This window comes from Cryptococcus neoformans, chromosome 3 (assembly GCF_000149245.1).
Source record: "Cryptococcus neoformans var. grubii H99 chromosome 3, complete sequence".
Classification (NCBI taxonomy): Eukaryota; Fungi; Basidiomycota; class Tremellomycetes; order Tremellales; family Cryptococcaceae; genus Cryptococcus; species Cryptococcus neoformans.
Window position 1 is genome coordinate 1,014,141 of NC_026747.1, and position 23,941 is coordinate 1,038,081.

Below are 23,941 nucleotides of genomic sequence, written 5' to 3' on the forward strand. Positions count from 1 at the left end.
GGCCAATCACACGGCGTGGTCGAATCCATTGCCTGTTTTTGACATTTCGACAGTTGTCTTACTTCGCAGTGTCTTGTACATCCAATAGCCTGCAACCATGTCTCTCCTTCCATCCCTTCGATACTCCGCTTCTATCTCCACCGCTACTCGCAGCGCGACTCTCCTCTCCCTACGATATGCCTCCACCACCACACAACCAAAACCCAAATCCAAGCTCACCAAAGAACTTGAGCTCGAAGCCGAGGAACAGAGGCAGATGCTTGCTAGGGCAGCGAGGTCTAATCCAGGAGTAGATCTTAGTGCGCAAAAACTGCCTCTCTTTGGTAAGTCTCGCTTTCCTAATCTGTCACGCGTTCACTTATATTTACATGCGTCATCTACGAACAGAGGCCACATATGATCCTCCAAGAAATTGGCCGGAATTCTGGCATAAGACCAAGGACGCGGAGTATGAACGGGACAGAAAGGATCGTCAAGATTTGACCAACCAATCGTATGTCTCTCTTGTGACAACAATGTTCCAGAGCTAATGTATCGGGTCTTTCAGAATCAGCGAGCTCATTGGACAGGGGGGATTAGAAGAGTATAAGAATAGTCCTGTTCGATTCTACATGCCTAGTTTGATTCGTAGAGGGTTTGTCTGGTTAAATCCAGCGGGATCTATAAGCAAGTCTATCAAGAGTTTGACCGAACTCTACTACAAATACATGCAGGTCCAGGCTTCGTAAGTGAATTCACTTGATCAGTTAGTCAAGTGGCTGTCGCCGGATGAATACTGACCTGTGGTTGGATTCAGTGGAACATTAGGACAGGCCCTCTCAATTTCTAAAGACGACGCCTACTCTGCTGCCCAAAACATTATTAGGAGCAGAAAGGACAAGCTGAAATGGCAACTCGTCAAGGAGAACAAGTCTGCCAAGTTGGTATGGGCGAGGATGACAGTGTTGGACCCGAGGGAGGACAAGATGGCGGCGCAGATTGTTTTGGCGTTTGATACCCAGCAGGTTTGTCTCATTATAATTCGAGATCGCAAAAAGACAACACCATGGCTAATTACGCGCCCCCTCTTTATTTAGGCGGTGATCACTCAAAAGGGTTCGGCTCCACCGTCAAGGCGAACGCAACACGTTGTTGAGAACATCGTCTTTGAAAAGATTTTCCCCTCAAGGGATGACTGGAAGATCAAGGGGAGGTTGATACCTAGCAAGACTCCTGATGTGCAGACTGTCACCAAGGCCCCTGCCAACTAAGAGCCGTAGGTTGTTTAAGACCGTATCTGTGTGGTGAGGTAATAGTGAGATGAGCATACGGCATATCATGCATAGATCTATGCATCATGGGATTTTGGATTTACGTCAATCATTGGGGTTTTGGATCAGCAGCTTGCTTCAGTTTTGCTTGGAACATTGTAATGTATCCCAGGCATTTTTGGCCATGATAGGAATTTTTAACAAGAAAACACTTCACACCTTTCCAGATTTCCAGTTGCCAAAACATGCATTCCATATTGTACAAGCCAAAGGCATTACTACTGCTTTTATGAAACTAGTAGCACCACACAAGGGACACAGAGAAAACATACGTTCAACTAAAATCAACCTCATAACATGTTTTAAGCATAAACCCATCTACCCAACCTTTCCGCCCATGCGTGCAAACCTTCCTTATCAGCTTCTCTAAGACCAGCTCTCTTCGGCACAACCATGCCTTCACCCTCATCATGCGTCCTCACAGCATCTCGAAGTTGGTCAGAGGCTTGACCAAGCTTGGAGGGGATCGTGAGGACACCGAGACCAGGGCCGCCCAATGTGGTGAGGTGCGGTTGGAAGCCATGGCCTTCGAGGGTTTGGATGAGCTCGTTGAGGGAGGATTCAGGGAAAGCTGAGTAGACATAAACAATCGGCATCGATTTGATAATTAAGGCAGTTATACTTACCATCCGGAATAAGAGTAAGAGCACATCCGCCGCCACCAGCACCGGTCAACTTGGTGGCTAACTCGAAAGGTGCCTGGGCGGTAGCTGCCACGATCATTTCCAAAGAAGGATGCGACACTCCGAGCTTCACTAAGTATTCATGGTTCTCCTTGATGAGAGCCTCAAGACGCTTGACGAGGATAAAGCGTTCCACAGGCTTGCCGCCGCCGAGCAAGGAACGTGCTTCATCAGAAATGGCTTGGATAGAATCGAGAATCGAGTTAACGGCCTGAGGTTCAGCGAGCCGCTTTGCGGAAACACCGGCAACCAAAGTCTTGGTGTCTCTGGGGATAAGAGTATTGGTCAAGAGTAATCGGACAGAGGAAAACCTGGGAAGAAATCAGCTAAAGGAACGTGAATGAAACTGTATGCAGATACTTACCCAAAAAGACCATCCATACCGCCCTGCTTGCCGCCAACAGATCTGGTGAAAGCAACAGCCCCACCTCTGACAGAGACGGCGTTATCGATACCACTAGGGTTTCCGTGCAAAACCTTTTCGGCCAAAAAGGCCCATCCATCGACCAAGTCAGTGTCTTCCTTGGGAAGGCGATCGGCCGAAGGAATGGTGAGGTGCTGACGAGCGAGAAGGAAAGACGCCGCGACACAAGTGGAGTATGCGGCTGACGATCCGAGACCAGCAGAGATAGGGAGGTTTGAAGAAGCAGTAAAGGTTACAGAAAGACTATAGACATAAGTCAGTTTTATTCAGCAGCATCGGCACGACTTGCCAATACTCACGCATTGGTTTCTTCACCTGAGATCATCATGTAGAGATATAAGAAGGCCACACAGGCACCTATGCCCGTCTTACCCACTTCAACATGAGTGTTGACAGCACCCTCCACAGCTTGAAGCAACGCCGTGTCAAGCTCCTGGTCGGCGACGTGCCTATCGCCATTTGCGTGCACGGGAAGCAAATTCCAAGGAAGCTTGCTGATTTCCCACTCGAGCTCCACACCAATATTGGGTACTTCCAATCCAATCTTTCCGTCACGACGAGGAGACAAGACAGAAAAGCATCGGAGGTCGACGCTGGACGCGACGGCAGTGACGCCGTGGACGACAGCGTGCTCACCGAAAAGAATAACCTTGCCTGGGGCAGAAACCGCGATGTCTTCATCGATCGTCTTGTACTCTTTGGAAGGGGTGGAGAAACCGAGACTTTGCTTCACGCTGCTGACAAGCTTGTCAACAGTAATGGACTCAGTAGAAGGCCGCTTGAAACCCTTGGCACGTTCCAGGATCCACGCTTCACCGTCCTTAGCGTACAACTCTGCCGCCTCAGCCTGGGAGAGAGGGGTATATTGTAGATTGGGAACGATAGCTCCTGCTTGGAGAAGCGAGTGCTCCAAGTCATCAACAAGATCTCTAGGGTCTTCGATACCAACGCAAAGTCGAATAAGATTTTCTGGGAGCCCTCGTTCAGCACGAACTGCAGCGGAAATGGAGGCGTGACTATAACGATTAGCAAACCTCTTAGATGATGGTAAAATTACTTACGACATTAAACATGGCATACTGATCAAACTGTTGACAGCTCCGAAAGACACACTGATACCCCACAGCCTTGTCCCCCCGACGATCCGTTCGCTAAGAGCCTTGTCGCCAGTAACGAAGCTTAACACCGCACCAGCACCAGAGGCCTGTTTGTAGTGGATATCCCTCTTAGGATGGCTCTTGAGACCAGGGTAGTGGACCAAGAAGCCAAATGAATCAAGGTAAAGAGCCACAAGTTGAGCAGTGGCCATCTGCCTGTCCATCCTGAGAGACATGGTCTTGACGCCACGGAGCAAAAGGAAAGAGTCGAAAGGAGCAAGGCCGGATCCAACAGAGTTAATAATGAATGCAATGTCTTTGCAGATATCGGGTCGAGAAGCTGCAATGATACCAGCCATAAGATCGTGATGACCTGAGAGATATTTGGTAGCGGAGTCGTAAACAATATCGGCACCAATCTCAAGTGGCCGTTGCAGATAAGGAGACATCATAGTGTTGTCAACCACAATCAAAGCGTTAGGGGCAGCAGAGTGAACAGCGTCGGCAATTGCTTGCAGGTCGGCAATTTTCAACAGAGGGTTCGTAGGGGATTCTAAAAGAACCATCTTGACATTGTTTCCTGGTCCAAGGTGAGGGATTACCTTGTCCACATCTGTAGTATCAACATGCCTGACATCGACACCGCCATGCGTCCCGAGGTATGTCAAAAGTCGGTTGGTACCTCCGTACAAGTCGTCGCCGGCCAGAACGGTTTCCCCTGGCCTAACAAGTCGCAAGATCGTGTCAAGACAAGTCATACCAGTAGACAAGGCAAATGTTTGAGTGGCTCCGTACAATCTTGCAAGATGGTTTTCTGATAACCTCATTTGTCAGTGTTATCTATGGAGATGCGATAAGCGGGCAAGCCTCAACTCACCAAGAGCGCCTCTTGTGGGGTTCCCAGACCTGGTGTAGTCATATTGCCCGTCCATACCCTTGAAGGTGGCAGTCTGGTAGATGGGAGTTGAGCTAGCTCCATACTGGTCCTTGCCATCGACATTAGCGCAGATGGTGGAGAAGCGCCAGTTGGCGACTCGTTCCTTATGTACTTCCACTGGAGACTTTGGGGCGAGAGAATAGACAGACGTGGCGAGCGAGCTTTCGCCCGGTGTTGAAGGGGTGGTCATTTTTGGAACTTTTTTGAAAAAAAATAGGAAAAGAAAGATTTGGCGTTTGATACGTATAACGACGAGCGACTGAACGGCGCTGCTCTATCTTTGGTTATTGAATGATCACACCATCGTCTTTGACTTCGACTCGGTCGCGATTCTCAGGCGGCCACGTCCGCCCTCTTTGCTTCATTCAATTCATCATTCAATCAATCCATCATTCAAAATAATTCACTCCCCTTCATTCTTCTGCATGAAACCCTCGATTAAATGGCAGCATACAGACAATTTCAATCCAATGCGACACTATACATCCATTCCATAGCAACTAGTTACACATTTTTAAAACATTATCATACTTCCATTGGCACATAACTGGTTCAAGCCTCGTCGGCCCACTGAGGAAGCCACTGCTCCCAATTCTCCCAAGAGTCGTCGCCAGTAAGCTCTTTATCATCATGGTGATGGTGATGGTGATGATGGTGCTTATGAGGCGGGACGAGAAGCTTCGGGATGATGTGGAAGGCACCATTACGAGCAGGCACGTCAATAACCTGCACAAGCTCGCCGTTGACCTTGATTCTTGTTTTGACGGCCCCTAGTGTCGCCGAAAGTTAGCCTAACAAATTCATACCCTGAACAGCTACTTACCCTCTACAGGGAAGAGCTTGGTCTTGTCAATCTCAATAGCCAGGGTGGCATTAGGAAGGGCAGTTTCAATCTTAAACTCCTTGTGAAAGCTGGGATCATCGCCGTCGGCAAAGATAAACTGCTCAATAACCTCATCTTTGTCCTCATGTTTCTCGACGTGAAGAGCCTCAGACAAGAGCAAAGTGTGGGGGATGTAGTGGTAAGCCAAGAGCTTGGTCAAGGCCTTCTCGCCAAAGGGACTGAAAAGGAAGAACTTGAGCTTGGGAGGTAAACGATGGAAAGCACCGTTGGTGGGCGCAAAAAGAGTAGCAAGGGGAGTCCCATGAACCTTGTGCTTGTGGTCCTCGTCGTGCTCGATGCCGAAGTCCAAAGCATGGGCAAGGTGGACTTTCTGGACACTAGACGTCAAAGTGGAGAAGCTGTCAGGGAAGAGGAACAACTCGTCAAGGATAGAGGCTGGCGGGATAAGAGGGCGGTCGAGAGCATGGAGATAACCATTGCCAGATTTGCGGTCCGCCGCAACAATCTTGGCGTAGAAGTTAAGCTTGACGGCTGTGATCTTTGTCAGCACCTATCACTTACAAGGGCATTACAAGGGCGGCCTGCGCACAAGGAGGTACCAAACACTTTTCAATTCTGACTCGCCTGTGTAAACCTGCATAGCTGCCGTCCTCTGCCTTCAATGCCGTCTCCAATGTGGAGTTCTGACTCAGCTGCTGGACAGAGTAAGCCTTGGGTAAACCATGGTAGGCAAGCACTTTGCCGATGATCTTGCGGAAGATTTCCTTCTTGCGCTTCTTCTCCTCGTCGTCATCGTCATCACCATCGTCTTCGCCAACGAGGGAAGGCTCGCGCTCGAGAGCGGCAGAAATAGCTGCAAGAGAGGGGGCTTGTACCAGCTACACTAAATATTAGTCACGTAAAAATGAGTTATTTTGACAGCTTACCGCGTCAAGAGCATCATCGTCATCGTCGTGTTGGTGATGGTGGTGGTGATGACGATGGTGGTGGTGGTGATGATGGGGTGGTTCCAAAGCGTCATTGTTGGGCGCCTATATTAGGTTAACAAGGCGTGGATAAAAAGTTGAAATCATTCTTACAAAGAAAGTGATCTGCAGATCCTTGTTGTCAAGATACTCGATCGCTTTGCCTTCAAACTACACATATAAAGCATTAGCTAGACGGTCCCATACTTGTTCTACTAAGAGCCCCTGGGGATATGCAGGACTTTCCGGGATCTTATTTCGAGAATGAAGTTTCTCGACGTCCTCCATTCACCTCAGCCTCGCCTGGCCTACGTTAAACAGGCTTTGCACGGGACACACAGGGCCCCTATCTACAAAAGTGCCACTTGCCCCCTTGGCTATGGCTATTTTTCCACATTATGTACTCACCTCGATGATCTTAACCAGTCGACTGAAACTGTGAGGATCTTCCTTAAGCCTCTGCCAGATTGTCAACTCCGTCTTGTCATCTCCAGCATCCTTATGAGGTCCAAAATCCCCCACGATATTCTCAGCCTTGTTCCATGACCAAGCTGCAAAGTCGCCGATGTTGTCCCCGAATGATTCCTGGATCGAGGTCCACTGCGAGACGGAGAGTTCCGGGATATCTTTGGCTGCCTTTGGAGCAGGTGCCGCGAATGCTAGCGGCAGTAGAAAGAGTGTCGATAGGTGCACCATGGTGGATCGCGATAGTATGGGTGAGGAAAGAACAGAAAGTCGAATGGCATAAGCTATGAGCGAGGTGGGACAATTCGGAACTCGTCATCATGCATGCAGATTATTGCAGCAGCAAATAGTGAATGATGGGAGTCGATGATGAAGCACAGCAACAAACCGCCGGCGGGCGTACGAACTATGGGAAACAAATGACGTGACTTCGACGGACGGTGACACCATCTTCTGCTTCTGCTGCTGCCGCCGTTGCTGTGCTCTGCTACGGTCTTTCGGCGGACCAAAATAAGTGTTAGTTATGTTCAGTCAATCGAACGATTATTAACTTTTTCGTTGCCCACTTCGGCCCAGCACCGTTTTCTCCATCTCTTCGGTAAAAATTGGATTTTCTATCCATTTTTGACTGACATGGAAGTTCTTGCGTCTCGCATCTTTCTCGAGCTCCTCCACTACAGTGCATGACACCCATTTTCCAATAGAAAATCCACCGTTCGACAATTGTTATACAAATGCTCCAAACCATGCTCAAAATGAAGCTTTTTTGAGAATAGAGTCCAGCGCAGAGGTCGACGAGAAATTCTGAACCAAATTAAGGCCAAAAATTGGGTTTGAAAGGAAAAGGCCGCCGCCAAGCTCATCTAATTAATAGTCACAGACTTTGGCGGCCTCCATCATTCGAGTCCAGCTGCCAGCAGGCCATTTTTATTTTTATGATCCTTCGCCCATTTACGGTGGCGAGATAGTCCGGAGGGATATTTTTCCCCTAAAAAACATCTCCAATACAAAATATTAGATCCCGCCATGATCAAGACAGCCACCAGCAGACCATCCATGCGCATATGATGGCCGGGCCACCATCCCCACCACTTCCTTCACCAACTTGTCTGCCTTGTCAGCCTTCATTGACTGACAACTTATCTCATTACTTAGCTACATAAACATCATACATCTCTGTCATTCGCGTCACTCCATGTACTCATCAGGGCATAAATTATAGCGATCTCGCGTCTCACATGAAGCGCTTAAAACTTCGTGATAAGAGACAAAATGGGATGTCCTCCTAAAGGTTCATTGTTAGAGAAAATATTTGTTAGCTGCCTGTCGGTGTACATTCTGTTATTGGCACAGAGGTGGGTGGTCAAAAAGAGTGGAGGTATATGAAGGTAATGTCCATACAGTATGGAGGATGGCCATGTCGTGGTCATGACGGAATCTAATATTTTGTATGGAAGATTTCTTTCTAGGGAAAAAAATCCGTGCGGATTAATCTCGATACCGTAAACGGCTCTATTGGATTTCTACCGTAAATGGCTCTATTGGATTTCCTCGAGCAGAGGATCTCTGCTACTGAGACAAAATTTCAGAATATTTGGAGAAAAAATTACCATTGCTACTGGAAAATTGGAGTCGTGCACTCAGTATCATATATTTTTAATGTGAGCTGGGGATCCCTTGGATGCGTCACAGCTAAATCATCGATTTTTCTAAAAATCGATTGGAAAAAACTTGATGCGTGAACTTCCCTATATGAGATCATTTTCAACAACGTAGGCTTGAATTGGTGGAAAGGACGCGATTGATGGTCGTATCTTTGTAGTAACACTCCGCTACTGGTCAGGCGTAAAGTAAATTGGAACATCCAGTTCCTTTCGACAGTAACAGATAAAGGAGAGCAGTGGTTAGTAGTACAGTACAGTTGTTCTGACCAAGTGCATGTCGCGAATATTCCAGAAGGTGAAAGAACAAAAAATCCCTGCCTGATTCCAGTGAAAGAGCAGCCAGAAAAACGGACCGGAAGCCGGAAGTTATCCATGATGAGCCCATACATTACGTTACGGAACACCGAAATAGGCGACGCGACATACTGGAAGAAAGCTTATTCAATTATTCAGTAAATTGTCGTCGTGGTCATCTGCCCCACTTGAATCGCCCTTGCCCATCTGACCAATCAACGCACTTGACAGCTGCCTTCCACCGACAACTGTAATCATCGGGTTACTTGTCGTACATTTCATAGTACGCAGCCTTCTTCGGCAGAAGGAGCCTGGGCACGTGAGCAGGTGTGCCGCACCAGAGCGAAGGAGAGGGAAGAGCTTTAGTGACGACGGATACTTTCGTTATTTCTACTTTACCCGACCACGGCGCTTCTTTACCATGAAAGAGCTACAGATACTCAGAACCTGATCGGGTATATGGAAGACAGAAGGAAGGATGATCAACACTTACGCAGATGAGTCAAATATAGAGAGCTGTGTGGGGCATGAAATTCTTTTTTCAGTAAACTGTAATTCCTGTATACAGAGAACACAATCACCTATTAAAAATATTGCCACCCTCGAAGGCATCGACGAGCATATATTTTACATTGAAGCTGAGGTAAATAAGACCCTCATACTCTTCATTCCGTGGTGGATTCAGACGAACTGACAATATAAAGGAACTCTCCAGTTTTCTTCAGCAGTCAATAAGTTCCAGAGCAACGACTGGAACGAAGAAAGTATCAGGGCGGACATCAGTTACCAACGACTCGGCATCATACTCTCTATATCCCCATTATTTGTTCGTTCTAGCAAGGGCAGCCAACAAAAGAGGAGGGGAAAATTTCCTTACTGTAATTCCCATATACTCCATCCAGAACAGGGCATCCTAGTTTTCCCGAGTTTGTTACAGCAGCGAAACATCACAGCAGATTGTCAATATCATCATGATGTCTCTTTTCTAGCGACAACGGCCGACTACTTGCGACATCCCCCTTATTTTGCACCATCATCATCGCCGCCTGCACACGATCTATTATACCGTTCTCTAGTGCATTAGCGCTGCAAAGAAAAAAAACCATTTTCCTGTTCGAGGCGCAGTTCGACCCGAAGTCAAGCGCAGATAACAGACAAGAAGACCGCAAAGGTCTAGAATCGTCAATTGCGTGACCCCAGCTACAAACCACTCCCGTCATAGCATCCATCAGACTTTGTCTCCCGGCCTGTCCTTATAAATCTTCATCTCGGTGACGCATCTCTTATACATACAAATATCATATATCCAGATCTCCTCTGAACACGTCTTTCATATACCCCTCCCACTTCACTTGCCGTCCGTACCGCAGCGAATCGCTCTTTGGACGACTGCATAACCCTTCTTCATCAAAACCGTCCTTCTTCCTCAGGCTCGACTGTTACTTTCACGCGTTTCAGCCACGGGGCCCCCAGTTTTCCCCGGCTGTTTTTCACCGCCATCGCGTCATTCGCCGCCCGTTGTCCCCGTTTTTCTTTATTAACACCACGCAACGCGCAACATCGGCCGCTTCTCGACTTTGCTCGCTTCGTCGCTCGTTTCAACAAAAATTCCACGTCGTCGTCAACTTGTCAATCGTCGAACGGTTACGACAAATCTATCTGTTTACCTCTTCAAAGGCTCAAGCCACGAAACACGCCAAAATCCTGTCAGCCTTCGTGATCTAATCGATCTGCGCGGATCAGTCCGGAACTAACTGCAATCTGCGATACAACACTGCAAATTGCGGAAACGGAGTTCTCTGGTCTAAAAAAGGTTATTGAAGAAGATCCCGTCACCCTTTAGCTGATAAAACGTCCAAGAGATCCCCGCTGGGTTACTCACCTCCAGCTTGGTAACTTTTTTTCTCTGGAGAACAGCTCGAGTCTTTCGCATATATATACGATATCAACATTGAATTTTGGTATCAAGGAGTTCAAAATTGTCAGAGAAGGACAGCACAGCGGCGCCAGGTCGTTGGATCATCTGCCCATTTGTGAGTGAGCGTGATCGGTTTTTTTCTGGTATGGCGTGTCGTGTCTGTGGGTACACTGTGTGTATGTGTGGCCCTTGGACGGGCCCGTTCATCTGCTCCTGAATCAGTAAAGGGCGACTCTCCTGGCGTGACCCACAGTCCATGGCTCATACATGCTGGAGTCTTTGCCTAGCCCATCGTTGCTTCATCACCTACCATTTCATCCTACACGCAGGACGCCCGGCTGACTATTGCCTCCTTAGTCATCTTGCTTGCCGTTTATCAACTATCAAGTGCCAACATTGCTGCCTTTCTTCGAACAAATACTTTCCTTACTTCAGCCGTACCACATTGCCCTCTGAGCGCAACCTCGCTCAGCAACAACAAAACTTCCTGAAGCTCTATTCGTACCTCACCCAGCGTGAACTTGCTCGTCACGATCTAGGCGCGTTTTTCAATAAGGAACTGAAACGCATGGAGAAGCGCAGAATTATAGGCGAGAATATTGCAGCCTGGTGTAGGTGAGTTGATGTGATACATTTTTTTATATTTGGCATTTTCTTTTGCGCCCTTGTGCGCTATCCTTCTTCTCCCCGAGACGTTTTCGAGCCAGGAACACGTTGTCGCCCCTCCTTTGGGCTGGGCAATTTGCCGACTGGGTATCCCCAGCGTGCTTGGCGTCTTGTGTTGCTTGTGCCTTCGTCCTTCTGCACCGATCCGAGCGCCTGTTCTGTCTGCTACTGCCGTCAGTAGGCTCAGTGCTTCTCGACGTGGCATACACCATCTTTGTCAAATGTCATGACATCGGATCTGGTCAACCTGACGCAATCCAATGGGGTACCTTTATTCCGGGGATCATTCCATTGTAGAATGACCAGGGGCACAGAGCCTAATCTCCTGTCGCGATTATGTGGAGTTGATTGCTGGGAGTTTGGTCTGCCCAACACTGTTTCCAATGTATATTACTTTCAAACAGAAAGCTGACTTTCTCACCTCCTTGCCGTACCTCACTTGTCAATCATTCCTGTCATCGCATCTTCGTCCTCCATTTATCAGGCATTTCGACTCTCCCCATCACTAACTCCCTCGGACGACTCTCTTCTCCTTTGTCTTGTAACAGCCCCGTTTTCTTTACCCTTCTACATCTACAATCACTCTTGGCCCGACACAATACCGCTCAAAATGACTATGATTGATATGGGTATGGATACTGCTTGGTGTTTGGCTTGCTCTAAACAATTGGTAAGCGCTTTAGAAAAAAAGCATACGAAATGATCATGCTAACTCCCCCATAGGACAATCCACGAGACACTTATTGCAGCGATGCCTGTCGCCTTGAAGACTCCCAGCCTAGCGGCAGCATGAACAATCACGTCGATATCACCGCGCCAGTCCCAGCCGGTTTCTTTCCTACATCACGGGTCGAGGCTAGATCTGATCGGCCATCACTTATTCCTACCGACGTCTTTGAAGAATCTCAAGCCAAAATGAGTCTCCGAGATCGACGCGCGTATTCTTTCCCCGCTGAGCTCGCTGAGCCTGCAGTAAGGCGTCCGGGATCCAGACGGCAAACTCAGACTCAGGAGACCTTGCAGTTTGTGAGAAAGAGTAGCGGCCAAGTGTCGGGGATGAACTCTCACAGGTCTCCAAATTTGGGTCCTACCACTGTTGGCGCAGGCGGACGGCCAAAAGGTTTCGGCAAGCTGTCAAAGACCACGGGTAATAATACACCAATAGTATTGGACTCCGTGTTCTGCTCCAATTCGGAAAGCAGCGACAATGAGGTAACAGATGGCGTCGATTATCTTCGCCGCGAGTCCGCCATCCTAAGGAAGAGGTTGTCGAAAACTACGGATGATACCTTGAGACTTCCCAGGGCGCCAGTCCCTCGCCGATTATCCAACAACCTTGGCTATGAGCCCAGCAGCTACCACAGCAGACCGTCCCTTGTTCCTTCTCACAGTCACCCGCTTGAGGCAAAACCTGCCAGTCCTGTAGCACACATCATTGCGACCTCAGCCGGTTCTCGTTCTCGCGATGACATTGTAAGCTGGTTGAATGAGGTCAAGCGTTCTCCCAAAGATACGACTTTAGACAGCATCTCCCGATCGCAGGCGGATATGCTTACCCCTACTCAAGAGCGAATGGAGTGGGTCGAGGAAGGCAAGATGGGCACCACCCCCCAAGGGAGATTGGGATCCGCTCTTGCAGGCTTTAGCACTTTGCGGGGTCTGAGCGGTATTCAAACACTGGCGAACGCCGCCTCTGGGTCTGACACTGTCTACAAAGCGCCTCCAGTTCCTTCACATGCGTCGTCCACCGCTGCTCCTGTAAGCGATCCTGAAGGCTTTGCATTGAGCTCGCAAGTCAGTCCATCTCAGGCTGAAGTCTCGCGGGTGGCGGTCATGAATCAACCTGGCGGGGCAACACCCACACTTTCAACCATTTCTCTCTCGGATCTGATGGAACCTTTGACTGATGCCGGAGAGAATGTCGACTTCATGACGGATGAGCAGAGTGCTTCGGGCAGCTCATCCTTTGCCAGGCACAGGCTGTCAGCCGTTGTCTCCGGCTCTCATCGTCAGGGTAGGAGAACCGGGAGGGAAGATTTGCAGGGGAAGACTATCGAGGAAGAAAAGGGAGCTCAAACACCGTCACCTCTTCGACCGTTAGCCAACACAGCTCAAGCCATCTGGAACATTTCCAACTACATCCGCTCATTCGCACCTCTATCGATCGCTTCTGTCCTTGTACCCTCGAAACGATCTGAATCCCCTACTCCGCCTGCTAGCCGCTCCGCCACCGCCGGCCCTTTCCCGCCTCGCCAGGGATCCTCGTCTTCTTCTAGCTCCCAATCGCAAGACCATATCTCTTTCGTCACACCCTTGCCAGCTGCGCGCCAGCCGTCAGAACCCGACCAGTCTCCTGAGCAGGCGATGGTTCGAAGTTTACCAATGGACATTGCCAACCCTATCGGTGCCGAGAACGGTCCTCTGGAGCGCAAGCTCATTCGTGAGCGAGAACAGGAGCTAGACATAGATTCGGATTGGTCAAAAAACAAATCGCGCAGCCGCATACGTGGTAGCCGTGTGCGTAATCCCAGTCCAAGCAGGAGTCGAAGCCGTGGACGTAGCGACGGTCGCCGTTCAAGGGCTAGGGAAATGTCAAAGGTCAGGGGAAGTCATTCGAGGCATGGACGAAAGATTTCGTACGATGCGGATGCTAGCGAAGGTGAAAAGGCGGGCTACGAGCTAAGAAGAGGGAGGAGTCGAAGAGAGAAGGTGTTGAGGATGGACTCAACCGACGAGGAACCACAGATGGAGGAGAGGAGAGGGAGGGACAGAACTGTGAAGGCGTGAAAAGTGTTGAGTTCTACTGTCAATGTGTAGCAATCAAAAAAAGTTTCCGTTCAACCTTCAGGAGTTTTGTACTTATCTTTCTTTCTTTTTCAAAATAGCATAGGACACGATTCACACTCATCAGGCAGGTTATCATGAGGTCTTTGTAGTTGTCAACAATCATTTTAGCAAGTGTCGATTAGCATTTTCAAATACAACTATTAACGGGAAAAAGCACACATTCAGATATCAGAAAGTGATTATGCAAAGTTGTACCAGTAGTAAATTGAATCGCGATAGGCATAGTATCTAACATAGTAATGAAAGATTGATCGATAATAGACTTACATCCCGTAAATATGTGTGTGTACCCCGCAGTGGGTCTACAATCATCTAACAGATATTTGACTACTACAGATAACAATAACAAACTACGAGGGTTTCACATGTAGGACAATAAGTATTAATGGTATATGAAAGTCCGTGACCAAATAAATGCGAGAGACTATATCTTCCTATGACCTTACCCTCTTTGGGCGTGCCCTTATTCCAAAATGTCCGATACAAATATTCCGTTCTATTATTACTCTTCCGGCTCATTTGCCCTCCGGCACTGAGCGGTTATTCTGGGTGCCACTGGTCCGCGCCCTTTTCTGTCCGGCTTCTAACTGTCTGGGAGTCACTTGTCGGTCCGTAGCAGACCGAGGGAACGTGGAATGGGTAGGCGATGGCGTGAGGTCCCCTGTTTTAACTTGTCAGGAAGGAAAAGGCATTCCTGATGCACTAAAACTTACTGTATGAATTAAATGGTCTGCCGGAAGATCTTCGCATTCTACCCATCTCGTCCAGACCCAACCCAAAACTCTGACTCTCTTGCAATTTCTGCACACCCACGGAACTGAAAAAGTCTCCATTCGTATCCGGCCTAGCACCGAGCAACCTTGGCATCTCCAACGCAACGGGTCTTCCCTGATGGGGCGCACCACCGGCGGGGCCGAAATGGAGATACTTGCTAGAACCAAGAGAGTTCATCGAAGTTGGACGATGACCCATGGCCGAAGCTCGGAGGGAAGACATGGATGATCCTCTGGCGTTGTTAGGGAGACTGTTGAGCGATGCGCGGGGAGAATTGTGTGGTGAATCACGAGGGGTTTGTGATTCAATGGAGGGACCCGCTTCATACGGCTCCTGGCGGATCGCAAAGGCCGAAGGAGGACGGCTCTTTGGGCGTCCTGGTGACTTTGCCCGGCTAGGTTGCACTTCTGACTCTTCACTTGTGCCTACGCTAGTATTGATGGGTGTTAGAAAAGGCTTTTCGCCAGGCATGTCTCCTTGAGGAGCTGAGTTGTTACTATCAGCAGGAAGGAAAGAAGGGGATTCCTCGGCAGAGTGCGATGACCCAGACGCAGGTATGGGAGGAGACGCATTGTGGGATGGGATGGTGTTTGGTGTCACCATAGGCGATATTTGATTGAAGGATTGTTGGCGAGAATGATAGTAGATAGACGAAGGTCGTGGAGGAGCCAGCACTAAAGATATCGTGAGCATAGCTTTCCGTTTCAACGTTCCGTACGCTACTCACGAGAAGCATGGGTACTCGCTCGACGATGATGTGAAAACGAGTTATATGGCGTACCCATCACAGAAGGGCGTCTCTGACTTGAGTTGTTATTATAGGACATTTCTCTTTTAGGCCTAGATAGATGTGAGCAGCTGGACGGTACGCAACCGCTAGAAAGACTCACGGGGGAGGTACTTTTTCGCCCCGAGTTTTTCTCGATGCCCACCAAGTCCATAACAATCCGATCACTACTATCCCTACTACGATCCCAACCACGATACCGCCAATCGCTCCCCCACTAATCCCGCGAGAACCTGACCTGCTTGAGCTGTTCACTACGGATTCGGAAGTCGCTGATGAAGTCGCAATAGAACTGGACGAGCTACTTGAGACAGAAGCCGAACTGGAAGCGCTAGAAACGGCCGAAGTTGATGTAGAGGCTGCTGCCGAAGATGATGCCACCGCTGATGATGCCGCTGCTGATGATGCTGCTGCTGATGTTGCTGAAGATATAGCCGCTGAAGAAGCAGCCGCAGAAGAAACAACTGCAGACGAAGAAGCCGCGGAAGAAGCAACTGCAGACGAAGCAGCCGCGGAAGTGCCTGCAGCCGATGAAGACATTTTGGCGAAAAGCGCACTGGAAATGACAGACAAGAGTTAGAAAAGCGACGAGTGGATGTCGAAATCCAGAAAAAGACCCGATCTAAAACCCCAGAAAGAGAGAGGCCAGCTGAATGTAGGATAATTAGGAACCGTGGTACTAGTTATAGCGCTACAGAATTGTTGACGTCGAGGTATGGTCGAGACTTGAAAGGGTATTTTTCAATGCGGTGTCTCCGCAGTATTCTAGTGTTCGCTTGCTGTGGAAGTATGTGAAATATTGCGGAGGAAGCACAGATGAAAATGGGGTAATATAGAAGGTAATGAAGATGTCAGCGAAGAGTCGCTCGGAAGTTGGGCAAACAAGTAATAGAGAGTCACTCGAAAGGATTCGTGACAAAAGTTGGAAGTGGGACAAACACTCACCTGAGACGCTTCGAGGCTTCGAAGCGACGAGAAGCAGGCAGGGGAACGGGGGAAAATGAGAGTGTATACAGGGGGACGGGGGATGCAACTTGGATATAAATATGCTTGAGAAAATGTGGACTGATGTTTTGCGTGGGCGTTTGTCGCACCGGCAAGCCAGACTTGGGACTTACGACAACACCAAATCCCGGACCCTGAAAACGCACTCTCATATTCCACGACTCTTCGTCAGCCCCCCATGCCTCATCCGTCATTTCTATGCTTCAGCTATCCGCCGTTCCATGCTACATCCACCTTCCTAATATATCCCTGCCGAACACTTGATGGGAATGGGTCCTGTACCCCGGGAAATGGAAGCCGGGTAAAAAATCGGGTTCCTGTAGTTTCTTCTTCTTTTCGTTAACCGTTTATTACAGCACCTTCACCGCTCATGATCTCACCCAACAAGCAACTATATAACTCCTCGAAAGCTCGCGCGGCCTATAGCACCGTCAACTTTCTATCAAGCACAGCTGAAGAGCAAAAATTATCACCATCAAACCATCGACTATCACGCCCCAATAACAATGCATCGCAAAAAAACCTTGCAAAATGCGTTACAACACCATTGTTCAACTCATTACATACTACCTTAATCGGCCAATTGTCTTTCAATAGTGTAAAACTGTTAACAACCTTATCACTCTATAGTTACTAGTAGATTAATCTGGTCAGCGATGGTCGCCCGTGGTGGATGTCCCATGTCTCATGCTTCTGCTGCCGGAGCGTCGTCACTTATCTTCCCCCTCTCCGTTGTTCACACCTTTATCATCTGCTTTCATCGGAGGAAACGGACTATTACACTTCGATCAGGAATTTCCCGTCCCGTGCCGATTCCTAATTTATGATGGATCTATCATTTGCCGGCGCGACATAAGGACGTGAGGTAATGATCGAGTCTCGCCTTACGTTATACCTTCTTTTATTCCCAAGTCATGACGCCCACATTTTTTCCCACTTCGTCTTCGCGTCGCCCGCGACTCTTTTGCCAACAGAGCGTCATGAAATGCATGCATCATCCAAAACCGAGGCAGTTTGGATACTCGACAAAGCAACCAGTGGCAGGAACAGGAACTCTTGCAATGGTCCCAAAGCTACGCTGGGGGCTATATCGCAATCTCAGATGCTTGCCGATCACTCAGCCTTTGGCAATTAGATCACATGCTTTGGTGACTGCAGCGCGGTCATTTGACAAGATGACAACGACGGCTTCTGTCAAACCCAAAACTAAACTCGTCAAGACAAAGACTAGACTATCAGATTTGCCAGCGATAAAGCTGGGACCGGACGGCTTGCCACAGAAGGCATTGGAAGCATGGGATGAAACAGACGTGCCTCCCAAACGTTCGAAATTAAAAACGGTCAGAGCGGCCAAAGCGCCTAGCGATGGCACCAGCAGCCCAGCAATTTCCTGTTCAAAGGCAGAATTGGAACTTCTTCAGGATGCCATACGACAGGGTGTTATCCCAGATACTCCTCTGGCTCATGAGGTATATCTCAATTGGAAGAGGTTTCCAGATTGCATTTTGCTCACGAGAGTTGGAAAGTTCTATGAGGTAAGCTTGACATCTGATATGCCCCTGTTCCGGGTCGATTGACTCCAAATGGTATGTAATAGTCATATTTTGAGCCCGCTCGGTATTTGGCCTCCATCCTTTCACTGTCTCTTGCAGAAAAGAAATATGGCGCGAACGAGGCTAAGAGGTCATACCCATTCGCTGGTTTTCCGGTACCTACACTGGACAAATACCTCAAGATACTTGTTCAAGACTTGGGACACACAGTTGTGCTGGTGGAGGAGTATGATACAGAAGGAGCTGTTGCCCATACAGGCAGAAAGCTCACGGCAGGCTCCGGACCAAAGGAACGTAGGGTGTACAGAGTTGTTACGCCGGGGACTATGGTTGATGAGTCGTGGGTGGATACAGACCAGAGTCGATATTTGCTCGCCATCGCTGTAGGAAATAAGGGCCATAATGGTCAGGAACTATCTCTCGCTTACACAGATGCTTCTACTGGAGAATTTTTCACCAAGGATACGACTGTCTCGCAGATGGAAGATGAACTTGCTCGAATTACTCCCCGTGAAGTTGTTCTAGATAACTCGCTCTACGAATCGTGGCGGAAACATTATAACTGTTCAGAAATGAAGCCGAAAGACGCCTCTCAGGTTGAAGAGCTGCTCGCACTACTTCGAGTACTAGGCGTCAAAGTGTCCTTTGCGGACCCCTGTCGTCCGCCATTACTCTATACCTCTGCCTCATCTCCGACTTTACACCCTACCACACCCGAAGAAAATGCTGCTGCGCTCCTCCAACATCATCTTCAGTATGCTTTGAGAGAGTCGATGCCAGCACTTCGTCAACCTCACAAGCAATCCAATTCGGCCTTCATGCAAATCGATGCTGCAACCCTCCAAGCTCTCGAGATACGCCATGCTTTTAGGCCGGGAGGACTAATTGCTACGGGCGAGACACAAATTAATTCATCTCCCTTGTCTGCCAAGGGTACGCTTCTTTCGGTAGTATCCAAGACTATAACATCTTCCGGTCATCGACTACTTATACGCACTCTCACAGCTCCTTCGACATCTCCCGATGTAATCAACTCCCGCTTGGCGCTGGTCCAAGCCTTTGTGGACAGAGAGGATCTGAAAACTGAACTTCGGCATGAGCTGAAAGAGCTGGGGGATATCATGCGGATCATTCAGCGATTTAGAGGCCAAAGAGGCACTGGACGTGATATATGGGACGTTGGGAGGTGGATAAGAGGTGCTCAGAGAATATTGGAGACTATCAAGGGAGAAATCAAAATCGAAGTCGGTCGAAATAACGTGGAAGTGGTACGGAAATCGGAAGGCATCACAAGGCTCCAGGAATTCGTGGACTCGTTTCGTGATCTTGACAGAGTTGCCTCCAAAATCGAATCCTCGGTGGACGAATCTGCCATCATGTTCAGATCCGGCGATGATAAGAGTATCATTGATGAACAAGAAGCTGGTGATGCGCTGCTTACAAGTCAGGCATCATCTAAAGAAAGTGAAGCAGAGGAAAAACAAAGGATCAAGCGGGAGAAGGACGAGAGAGAAATGTCAGAGTGGTGGATCCGTCCTCAGTAAGACCAAAAAAGTTGTTCAAGTGCAAACAAGTATCGTAATAACGGTCGCTGTTAGGTTCTCACCTGCGCTCCAACTTCGACATGACGAATTGATTGCTTTGAAAGCTGAAGCCCAAAAGTTACAAACAAGTCTAATCAAGAAATACGGTGAGTATTCTCAAGAATTGCTTCAGGGTTAACTGGATATGTTTCATGCTGACATCTTGTCAGATACGCCTACTTTGACTATTGAGAAGAACCACAGATTCAGCTATCACATTCAGATGTCGGCAAAAGACGCTGAAAAGGTGGCGAAAGCGAGATCTTTAGAGCGTATTGGGAGTACGACTGGTAAAACAGCATACTTTGCCTACGCGGTGAGTAACACCTGAAACCGAAAGTTGTTGGACTGATATTGCTCTTAGCCGCTTGCGGAACTGGGTACGAGAATTGAGATCATGATCGAATATCTAGGCGCTGCACAAAGGCGAGCTGCTCGGGAACTTCAGAATATGGTATTTCTAATCCCACTCCCATTACTTTTGTTTCCGGATTAATCGAGCCCAATAGGTGGTAGAGCAATCGGATATCATCCAGCAAAATTCCGAACTAGTTGATGAGCTGGATTTGAGCCTGAGCTTTGCTCAGAATGCAGTTGAGATGAACTGGGTCAGGCCAATACTCGACAATTCGTAAGTGAATTTCATAGGCCATCAACAACAATACTCAAATCGGATTTTAGTACGGAGCTACAGATCATTAATGGCAGACATCCTTCGGTTGAATCTTCTTTGCTGTCTGCTTCTCGCAATTTCACCCCAAACAGTACTCATATGGCTTCTGATACCCATTTGCATGTCATCACCGGCCCAAATCAGGGAGGAAAATCGACTCTTCTCCGACAAACTGCGGTCATAGCAATACTTGCCCAGAGCGGAAGCTTTGTTCCTGCTGAATATGTGAAGATGGGAATCGTGGATCGAGTCTTCAGCAGAGTGGGAGCTAGAGATGATCTATGGAGGGATCGGAGCACTTTTATGCTTGAAATGGTTGAGTAAGTGTCTATTTAAATTTGAGCTTTGGCGCTGGAGCTTGTTGCTTATATGTCGAAATAGAACTGCCGGGATCTTGCGCCATGCAACTGAGAGATCCCTCGTTATCATGGACGAGTAAGCGATTTTTTGGATGATATATATATTACCACTTAAATTGATGTCGCAGGATCGGACGCGGTACTACGTTACAGGCGGGTGTTTCAATAGCGTATGCCACACTTGACTATATCCTCGAGAACATCAAGTGCCGGACATTGTTCGCCACTCACTATCACGAACTCGGACAAATGCTAGGATACAATCCAAAAAGGGCTGGAGGAGAGGTGATAAAGGGAAGAAGTGGGATTACTTTCTGGTGCACGGATGTAGATGAGGCGGTAAGTAGCATCTCACTTTCAAAACGGGCTTGCCTCTGATGTCAAGATAGGACGGCGCTTTTTCTTATTCTTACAAGCTACGACCTGGTATAAATTACAATTCTCATGCAATTGTGAGACTAGCGGTCTGGCTGGAAGAAACTCCTGCTGACGAACCTTTTACAGAAAGCTGCCAGTATCGCCGGCATGCCCGAATCTTTTCTGCGCGTGGCCGAGTCGACACTCGTAACCCTTCAATCAAAAGCCAAGTTTAATACATTGCCATCATCTCATTAGGATCTTTGTCTACCTTATCATGTTTAGCCACGAATTATAACGACTTCAAATTGTATACATAAGTAAATCATCAAATCCATAGCATAGCATACCATCAGAATCGTTACTAGGCTGCGTCGGCCACTCAATCATATATTATGCACCTCTTGCAGTCTGTTATTCCTCCTCGCGTGAAAAATTGTAGCAAATATCCCAAGAAGCGTTCGTTGTCGCAAATTGCTGACTCTCAACAAAGGCATCCACCTCGCATAAGCCATGTTCAGCGAAAGCAGATTGCTCGCATGCAATATGGGCTACTGTTTGGATCTTGTCGCTATTCATCTAGTCAGCCATACCATCTTCCCCTTAATTTTTTATGTCAGGTATTGAACTCACTTGAGCAAGATCCTGACATATTTCTTGATATTTTCTTCTCCTCCTTCGGGAGCAGTTCCTGATCCAGGCTCCCAATAGCCAGTGCCACAGGAGATCCTTTCAAAGATCAAGCGGGCACCGAATGGGACGATTCGGGAAAGAATGAACGTTCGGCGAGCAGGGACTTCAGTTGTCGCCAAAGGCCTAGGTTGCTAAAAGGAGCACGTTAGTATGGGATAGGGTTGTTGACACGGCATAGGAACCCGCCTTGAGGACGCCTGCAGCCGCCAAAACTTCTAGCATTTCGTTATCATGCCCAAAATCCTGGCGGCAATTAGTGAGCGGAGATGCTGGTAGGACAGCTAGTTTCAATGGTTAACGTACGACAAAGAAGCGTTCACCTCCTCTGGGAAAAGTATGCTCATCAGCGTCTAGGGTGCGATTCGTAGATGTGTTATCTTGAGGAGCAGAATCGGTCAGACGAGCAATAATTTCGTTAATGTAACCAGCCTGAAGCCAAGTGCTTGAGTAAGTGATATTTTGATGTAATTTGCCACGACTTACACCCATTGTCGGCCCGTAATCGCTCCCCTGTCCGACTTCATAGTACCTTTTCAAATCTTTTCCATGCCCCAACACTTCCCATTCGTCCTTCGTGAACAGCCCGCACCATTTTGACCACCGTTTCCACTCCGTGCCTCTGGATTGGCTGTCGTAGCCACACATATCTGCCAAACAGGCCACGTCGTCAGCATCGAGCTTGGGCTTGGGGCGAAGGGCGGTGTTCAATCGGTCGATGGCCGGTGAGAGTAGAGGAGAAAGATCTGATTGGGCCGTAGACCCTGGTGAATGGTCAAGAGTCTCAAATGCTGGGCATGAATGCACAGATAGAGTACTGTTGAATGTCTTAATCAAGTGGCATTAGATCAATTTTACGCCTTACCTCTCCAATGAAAAACGATTGTCACCTACTGGTTCCTCAGGGATGATCACATCGACTTTCGGTAAGTCAGACTTCCTCTTGATGGCAAAACGGTGCTTTCGGAATCCCTGCCAATGATGTCAGCAGTCCATGGGAACTGGAAACCCTCAATTTCCCTCAGCTCACTTCTAACCAATACCCCGAAGTCTCAAGCACCCTTTCTCCTCCTGACGAACGTGTGAAAACATCAACCGTCTTGTCTAGTAACGATTTGTATGCGATGGCTATGTGCACGCCAGATCTCCATGCGCTGTGTAAGTGAATAGATCAGATATACGTGTAGTAAGTCTTCACAATGCAAGATGACTAACGCTTTTCTGCCTTGGTTCGTCAATCCGTCGAAATGCCAGTCTTTCAACTCTAGGTCTGCCTTGTCAATGAAGGACAATTCGGGGTGATGACGAGGGACTCCAATTTCTCTCCTCCGAATCTTGCTCAAAGCCCCGAGCATACATCTTCCTGCATTGGCGGTGGGGTATCTTGAGGTGTGCCTATGAAGCTATAGCAAGATACGGAACCTTTCAACAGAACCCTTTGGTCATGTCGATGAGACAAAGAACTCACCAGTGTGACTTGATCAACTTCACAGCCTCTTGGCAGGCTTTCTAGGTTTTTACTGTGATCAAGTTCCTTGTAAGGTGCATAAGGGCCTTGATTTCTCCACCATATTTCCTCCATTTCATTTCCATCTTTCAAGGCTCGGCAAATGGGTTTGATATAACAATGTCCAAGGGGTGAGGTATCCCAAGCTAATAACGTCACAAGTGTGATCAATGTGATTGGAGTTATTACGAGAAGGAATAGGAATAGAGGATGTCGGCGCTTTCCAGAGCGATATTGCTGAATATATACCTTGGACCTGTGAGATGGGCTTTGCATCACGTGTAGTAGAAGGGGTGTGGAGGGAGTGGGTGTGTCGTTTGAGACGATCATGATGAATGCTTGACATCTGTAGGTTCAGGATACTTTGTTTAGCTGGGCTGCATTTCCATGGGTGTGGGAATCCGATGTTTAAAAGCAAAGATGAAGGCAGCAATGAACAAAAGAATGCAATGAAAGAAGCCATGAAGTCCGCGCCAAGAGCAGGCGGAATTTGAAAGCACAGCAGATGAAAGGGTTCAGTTAGTCCTGAGGAATGTGTT

At 48.2% G+C, this 23,941-nt stretch overlaps 7 protein-coding genes and 1 non-coding gene; 3 read left to right on the forward strand and 5 right to left on the reverse strand.

Annotated features, from left to right (window-relative positions):
• Positions 1-57: 57 nt before the first annotated feature.
• Positions 58-1,546, forward strand: CNAG_02687 (hypothetical protein). XM_012192678.1 has 5 exons: positions 58-323; positions 388-493; positions 548-724; positions 797-1,004; positions 1,077-1,546. Exons 1-5 carry the CDS (start codon positions 98-100, stop codon positions 1,248-1,250), a joined length of 891 nt encoding a protein of 296 aa, XP_012048068.1. The 5' UTR covers positions 58-97; the 3' UTR covers positions 1,251-1,546.
• On the reverse strand, positions 1,474-4,723 carry CNAG_02686 (cystathionine beta-lyase). XM_012192677.1 has 6 exons: positions 4,392-4,723; positions 3,479-4,328; positions 2,717-3,433; positions 2,358-2,660; positions 1,937-2,304; positions 1,474-1,881 (listed from the first exon to the last, which is right to left on the reverse strand). The coding sequence occupies exons 1-6, from the start codon at positions 4,639-4,641 to the stop codon at positions 1,613-1,615; spliced, it is 2,757 nt and encodes a 918-aa protein (XP_012048067.1). The 5' UTR covers positions 4,642-4,723; the 3' UTR covers positions 1,474-1,612.
• A 134-nt stretch (positions 4,724-4,857) lies between these two features.
• On the reverse strand, positions 4,858-7,124 carry CNAG_02685 (hypothetical protein). XM_012192552.1 has 6 exons: positions 6,669-7,124; positions 6,375-6,431; positions 6,222-6,326; positions 5,885-6,173; positions 5,275-5,826; positions 4,858-5,221 (listed from the first exon to the last, which is right to left on the reverse strand). The coding sequence occupies exons 1-6, from the start codon at positions 6,954-6,956 to the stop codon at positions 5,004-5,006; spliced, it is 1,509 nt and encodes a 502-aa protein (XP_012047942.1). The 5' UTR covers positions 6,957-7,124; the 3' UTR covers positions 4,858-5,003.
• Positions 7,125-8,652: 1,528 nt separating this feature from the next.
• CNAG_12289 lies at positions 8,653-9,684 on the reverse strand. XR_001045600.1 has 4 exons: positions 9,379-9,684; positions 9,265-9,321; positions 9,177-9,199; positions 8,653-9,113 (listed from the first exon to the last, which is right to left on the reverse strand). It is a non-coding gene; the product is annotated as a hypothetical RNA (non-coding RNA).
• CNAG_02684 (hypothetical protein) lies at positions 8,871-14,465 on the forward strand. XM_012192676.1 has 5 exons: positions 8,871-9,326; positions 9,388-10,716; positions 10,959-11,216; positions 11,752-11,937; positions 11,991-14,465. Exons 4-5 carry the CDS (start codon positions 11,878-11,880, stop codon positions 14,052-14,054), a joined length of 2,124 nt encoding a protein of 707 aa, XP_012048066.1. The 5' UTR covers positions 8,871-9,326; positions 9,388-10,716; positions 10,959-11,216; positions 11,752-11,877; the 3' UTR covers positions 14,055-14,465.
• On the reverse strand, positions 14,244-17,176 carry CNAG_02683 (hypothetical protein). XM_012192675.1 has 6 exons: positions 16,794-17,176; positions 16,621-16,740; positions 15,779-16,454; positions 15,616-15,728; positions 14,828-15,562; positions 14,244-14,775 (listed from the first exon to the last, which is right to left on the reverse strand). Exons 3-6 carry the CDS (start codon positions 16,213-16,215, stop codon positions 14,630-14,632), a joined length of 1,431 nt encoding a protein of 476 aa, XP_012048065.1. The 5' UTR covers positions 16,216-16,454; positions 16,621-16,740; positions 16,794-17,176; the 3' UTR covers positions 14,244-14,629.
• CNAG_02682 (hypothetical protein) lies at positions 16,862-21,625 on the forward strand. XM_012192553.1 has 12 exons: positions 16,862-16,981; positions 17,037-18,215; positions 18,278-19,773; positions 19,832-19,923; positions 19,987-20,132; positions 20,181-20,270; positions 20,326-20,447; positions 20,498-20,809; positions 20,871-20,924; positions 20,977-21,187; positions 21,238-21,300; positions 21,353-21,625. Exons 2-12 carry the CDS (start codon positions 17,742-17,744, stop codon positions 21,461-21,463), a joined length of 3,171 nt encoding a protein of 1,056 aa, XP_012047943.1. The 5' UTR covers positions 16,862-16,981; positions 17,037-17,741; the 3' UTR covers positions 21,464-21,625.
• On the reverse strand, positions 21,426-23,914 carry CNAG_02681 (phytase). XM_012192554.1 has 9 exons: positions 23,364-23,914; positions 23,111-23,298; positions 22,926-23,049; positions 22,790-22,867; positions 22,382-22,723; positions 22,202-22,327; positions 22,085-22,141; positions 21,839-22,029; positions 21,426-21,776 (listed from the first exon to the last, which is right to left on the reverse strand). The coding sequence occupies exons 1-9, from the start codon at positions 23,730-23,732 to the stop codon at positions 21,620-21,622; spliced, it is 1,632 nt and encodes a 543-aa protein (XP_012047944.1). The 5' UTR covers positions 23,733-23,914; the 3' UTR covers positions 21,426-21,619.
• Positions 23,915-23,941: the final 27 nt, after the last annotated feature.

Bases quoted from the DNA above. Each gene is read 5' to 3' on its own strand.
- CNAG_02682 (XM_012192553.1), top strand. From the start codon at position 17,742: ATGGTCCCAAAGCTACGCTGGGGGCTATATCGCAATCTCAGATGCTTG. The intron at 19,924-19,986 runs GTGAGTATTCTC...ACATCTTGTCAG, and splicing joins AAGTCTAATCAAGAAATACG to ATACGCCTACTTTGACTATT. The intron at 21,188-21,237 runs GTAAGTAGCATC...ATGTCAAGATAG, and splicing joins GCACGGATGTAGATGAGGCG to GACGGCGCTTTTTCTTATTC.
- CNAG_02684 (XM_012192676.1), top strand. From the start codon at position 11,878: ATGACTATGATTGATATGGGTATGGATACTGCTTGGTGTTTGGCTTGC. The intron at 11,938-11,990 runs GTAAGCGCTTTA...ACTCCCCCATAG, and splicing joins TGGCTTGCTCTAAACAATTG to GACAATCCACGAGACACTTA.
- CNAG_02683 (XM_012192675.1), bottom strand. From the start codon at position 16,215: ATGTCTTCATCGGCTGCAGGCACTTCCGCGGCTGCTTCGTCTGCAGTT. The intron at 15,563-15,615 runs GTGAGTAGCGTA...CGATATCTTTAG, and splicing joins AGCGAGTACCCATGCTTCTC to TGCTGGCTCCTCCACGACCT. The intron at 14,776-14,827 runs GTAAGTTTTAGT...AAGTTAAAACAG, and splicing joins CAGACCATTTAATTCATACA to GGGACCTCACGCCATCGCCT.
- CNAG_02686 (XM_012192677.1), bottom strand. From the start codon at position 4,641: ATGACCACCCCTTCAACACCGGGCGAAAGCTCGCTCGCCACGTCTGTC. The intron at 3,434-3,478 runs GTAAGTAATTTT...TAATCGTTATAG, and splicing joins AGTATGCCATGTTTAATGTC to TCACGCCTCCATTTCCGCTG. The intron at 2,661-2,716 runs GTGAGTATTGGC...TTATGTCTATAG, and splicing joins TCAGGTGAAGAAACCAATGC to TCTTTCTGTAACCTTTACTG.
- CNAG_02685 (XM_012192552.1), bottom strand. From the start codon at position 6,956: ATGGTGCACCTATCGACACTCTTTCTACTGCCGCTAGCATTCGCGGCA. The intron at 6,327-6,374 runs GTAAGAATGATT...AACCTAATATAG, and splicing joins ATCTGCAGATCACTTTCTTT to GCGCCCAACAATGACGCTTT. The intron at 6,174-6,221 runs GTAAGCTGTCAA...TATTTAGTGTAG, and splicing joins ACGATGATGCTCTTGACGCG to CTGGTACAAGCCCCCTCTCT.
- CNAG_02687 (XM_012192678.1), top strand. From the start codon at position 98: ATGTCTCTCCTTCCATCCCTTCGATACTCCGCTTCTATCTCCACCGCT. The intron at 494-547 runs GTATGTCTCTCT...CGGGTCTTTCAG, and splicing joins CAAGATTTGACCAACCAATC to AATCAGCGAGCTCATTGGAC. The intron at 1,005-1,076 runs GTTTGTCTCATT...CTCTTTATTTAG, and splicing joins TGGCGTTTGATACCCAGCAG to GCGGTGATCACTCAAAAGGG.
- CNAG_02681 (XM_012192554.1), bottom strand. From the start codon at position 23,732: ATGATCGTCTCAAACGACACACCCACTCCCTCCACACCCCTTCTACTA. The intron at 22,142-22,201 runs GTACGTTAACCA...AATTGCCGCCAG, and splicing joins GAGGTGAACGCTTCTTTGTC to GATTTTGGGCATGATAACGA. The intron at 21,777-21,838 runs GTGAGTTCAATA...CTAGATGAATAG, and splicing joins TATGTCAGGATCTTGCTCAA to CGACAAGATCCAAACAGTAG.